Raw genomic sequence first — 3,571 nt, 5'->3', positions numbered from 1 at the left:
CTGGCGGGACCTCACAACCTTGACACGTGATCGTTTTGTGTCTCCGCTCCGCTCCCCCGGCTCCCCCAGCTGGAGTGGAAGCATCTCCTGCCGTGAGACGCGCGCCGCCCTTGTGCCGTGGTTGTGTTAAAGCGCCGTGGGGTCCCGCGTTCTCCCTCCGCTCGCGAGACGTGATTCCCCTTCTAGCGGGGCCTCACGCCCTTGACACGTAGTCGGTTTGTTGGTCCGCTCCGCTCCCCCGCCTCCCCCAGCTGGAGTGGAAGCGTCTCCTGCCGGGAGAGGCGCGCCGCCCTTGTGCCGTGTTTGTGTTAACGCGTCGTGGGGTCCAGCGCTTTCCCCACGGCTCCCCCAGCTGGAGTGGAAGCGTTTCCTGCCGGGAGAGGTGCGCCGCCCTTGTGCCGTGGTTGTGTGAAAGCGCCGTGGGGTCCCGCGCTCCCCTTCTGCTCGCGAGACGTGATGCCCTATCTGGCGGGGCCTCACGCCCTTGACAGGTGGTCGGTTTGGTGTCCAGCTGCGCTCCACCCGCTCCTGTAGCTGGAGTGGAAAGGTAGGTTGCCACACGCGCACTTTTTGGGCACGACGTGGCACGAGGTGAGTGCGCGCCACACCGCGAGTAGAAACAGTACAGAAACAGAGACGTCGGGTACATTGCGCGCAAGGGTGTAGCGATGTGGCACGAGGTGAGCCCGATCTGGGCACGAGGTGTTGCGAGACGTGACACGAGGTGATCACGACGTGGGCACGAGGTCATCGCGACGTGCACACGAGGTGTGGCCCAACCCGACGACCCGTTTTGAGGGGTCGCACAGGCATTTTAATTAATTACGAGGTTGTTGCCGATGCACTGTCACGATATGTCACGGGGTGTTGTGAGGATGCGTCCAATATTTGCAGCGCCTCCCAAGCGGTATATAAAGGGTGGGGAATGATGATCAAGTCACTCAAAGCTAGACTGGCAAGCAGGGAAGATGGAGGAAGAAAACTACAGACAAGAGGCTCAAGTACTGATGGCAGGAATCCTGATGGTGGCTGCTGCATTGCTGCTGCGAAGAAGACGTCTACAGCAACCTCCCGTGCCACCCCAGCCACGAGCAAGAAGACCCAGAACAATATGGTGCCGTGAATGGCTTACGAGACGATCGATGCATGGCGATTTTCACCACCTGCTGCAGGAGCTCAACCGAGAAGACACCAAGGGCTACAAGAACTTCCTCCGCATCAAACCTGAACTTTTCGGAGAGATGGTGGACCGGCTTACTCCAATCCTCGCCAAAAAAGCCACCAGAATGAGAGAGCCCCTGTCAGTGGGGTTGAAGTTGGCTGTCACCCTCCGATTCCTGGCATCCGGCGATTCATATACGAGTCTGCAATACAGCTTCAGGGTCTCCAAAACCGCCATCTGTAGATTCGTACCTAAAGTCTGCCAGGCCATAATTGACATATACAAACCTGAGGTGCTCAAGTGCCCAAGAACTCCAGAAGAATGGAATCAAGTTGCCGAAGGATTCTCAAAGAGGTGGAACTATCACAAGTGTGGAGGTGGTCTGGATGGCAAGCATGTTCGAGTGAAGAAGCCCTGGCATGCAGGATCACTGTTCTTCAATTACAAGAAGTTCCACAGCATTGTCCTCATGGCCGTCGCAGATGCAAACTACAAGTTCCTGTACGTCGAAGTAGGTGCTGAAGGAAGTGCTGGTGATGGAGGAACTTGGTTCAAGTGCACCCTTCACGATGCCATCGCGCAGAAACGAGTGGGATTTCCAGAGCACAGCTTCCTGCCGAGTAACGACACGCCAATCCCATTCCACATTGTTGCTGATGATGCCTTCGCCCTCAAGACCTGGCTTATGAAACCTTACTCACATCAATCCCAGGTATACGAAGAAAAAATCTTCAGCTACAGGTTGTCTCGCGCCCGTCGTGTGGTGGAAAATGCTTTCGGTCTCCTGCAGTCACGATTTAGAGTCTTCGGCACTACCATGCTACAACGACCTGCAGTTGTCAAAATTGTCACCATGTGTGGGTGTGTGATGCACAACCTGATATTGGACCGCTACTCAAATTTTCATCCCCAAGAAGTCGACTGCGAAGATGGTGACCATAACGTGATTGATGGATCGTGGAGGAACATACCAAATCTGATGCAACGCCTCCAAACTCGACGGGGAACAAATCCAACGAGAGAAGCAAAGGTCGTCCGAGACTACCTGGCTTTGTACTATGCATCAGAAGCAGGCGCAGTTCCCTGGCAAGAAAGGATGGTATATCCAAGAGGACGACCAGCAGACGAACAAAGGATGGAGCAATAATTAAATAAATAAATAATATATATATATATATATATATATATATATATATATATATATATATATATATATATATATATATATATATATATATATATATATATATATATATATATATATATATATAAGCTGTGTTAATAAATGTTATCTGTGTATTTGATAATAAAGAAACCGATTAAGCTTCCTTGACTTTGAATTATACCCCAAAATATAAACTATATACATTATAGGAATATCATATTTGGGTGGGAGGGAATGGGAAAGGAAATAAGAGTAAAATAGAATATATGTTAAAAAAAAATTTTAAATATGAATTTAATGTTTACAAAAATTATTAACTTATTAAGTAATAGGCAAATCTGGATAATTAAACACCTTCATTTATCAATTACATAAGACTTTGGTCTAAAATTGTTAAGATCGTCTGGTTATAAGATTAAAATTTTAGCAAAGAATTTTTCATATTTACGACATTGAAATAAAATCTATACTTGATGGATATATCAAAGCTATAAAATGTTCATATATATATATATATATATATATATATATATATATATATATATATATATATATATATATATATATATATATATATATATATATATATATATATATATATATATATATATATATATATATATATATATATATATATATATATATATATATATATATATTATGGGGACAGTACCTTTTCCATGTGTGATTCTCTGATTTAATTTTCCAAGTGTTTTACCTTTTACCAGTTATTATTTCAATACCTTATTTATATATTCAGTTATTATTTTCCAAGTTCTTCATTACCAACTCTTCATTATTCCCTTTTATCTGTTATCATTTCAAATCCTCAATTTTCAATCCATTTCTTAACTTCCCAAGTTTTAGTATATTTTTTTTCTCTTTTACCATTTATGTCCCAATTATTTATATTCAGTTTGTAGTTTATAATTTTTTTTTACTGGTAAAAGGAAACATTAAAAAAGTGTTTTTAATGTCTCCTTTTACCAGTTATTATTTTATATCCATACTTATATTATAAATGAAAAGGGAAAAAATATAGTTGTTTTTTCATATTTATTTCATACATTTTAACATATTTTTATATGCAATACATTTTTATTTTGTTTACATTTACTCGTCGCTATCCTCCGCCTCGTAGCCCTTCGGCGTCTCGATCATGGGGGACATTATGGCCTTTTTCGCCGGCGATTTCGTCTTCTGGCCCTGGAGTTTGGTGGTCGTACTTGTGTGCTGCAGGGTCT

The 3,571-nt window shown here is 43.5% G+C and overlaps 2 protein-coding genes across 2 annotated transcripts in view; one reads left to right on the top strand and one right to left on the bottom strand.

Moving 5' to 3' along the window:
* The first annotated feature begins 1,142 nt into the window (after positions 1-1,142).
* Positions 1,143-2,309, top strand: LOC135114423 (uncharacterized). Its single transcript, XM_064030327.1, has one exon. It carries the CDS (start codon positions 1,143-1,145, stop codon positions 2,307-2,309), a length of 1,167 nt encoding a protein of 388 aa, XP_063886397.1.
* Positions 2,310-3,440: 1,131 nt separating this feature from the next.
* Positions 3,441-3,571, bottom strand: part of LOC135114422 (uncharacterized) — a 1,413-nt gene continuing 1,282 nt past the window's right edge. Inside the window, exon 1 of the mRNA XM_064030326.1 lies at positions 3,441-3,571. This exon is cut by the window's right edge and continues 1,282 nt beyond it. Coding sequence (XP_063886396.1) covers positions 3,441-3,571 — 131 coding nt within the window.

The sequence above is a fragment of the Scylla paramamosain genome, chromosome 27 (assembly GCF_035594125.1).
Source record: "Scylla paramamosain isolate STU-SP2022 chromosome 27, ASM3559412v1, whole genome shotgun sequence".
NCBI classification, from domain to species: Eukaryota; Metazoa; Arthropoda; class Malacostraca; order Decapoda; family Portunidae; genus Scylla; species Scylla paramamosain.
This window is presented reverse-complemented; position numbering and strand designations above follow the sequence as displayed.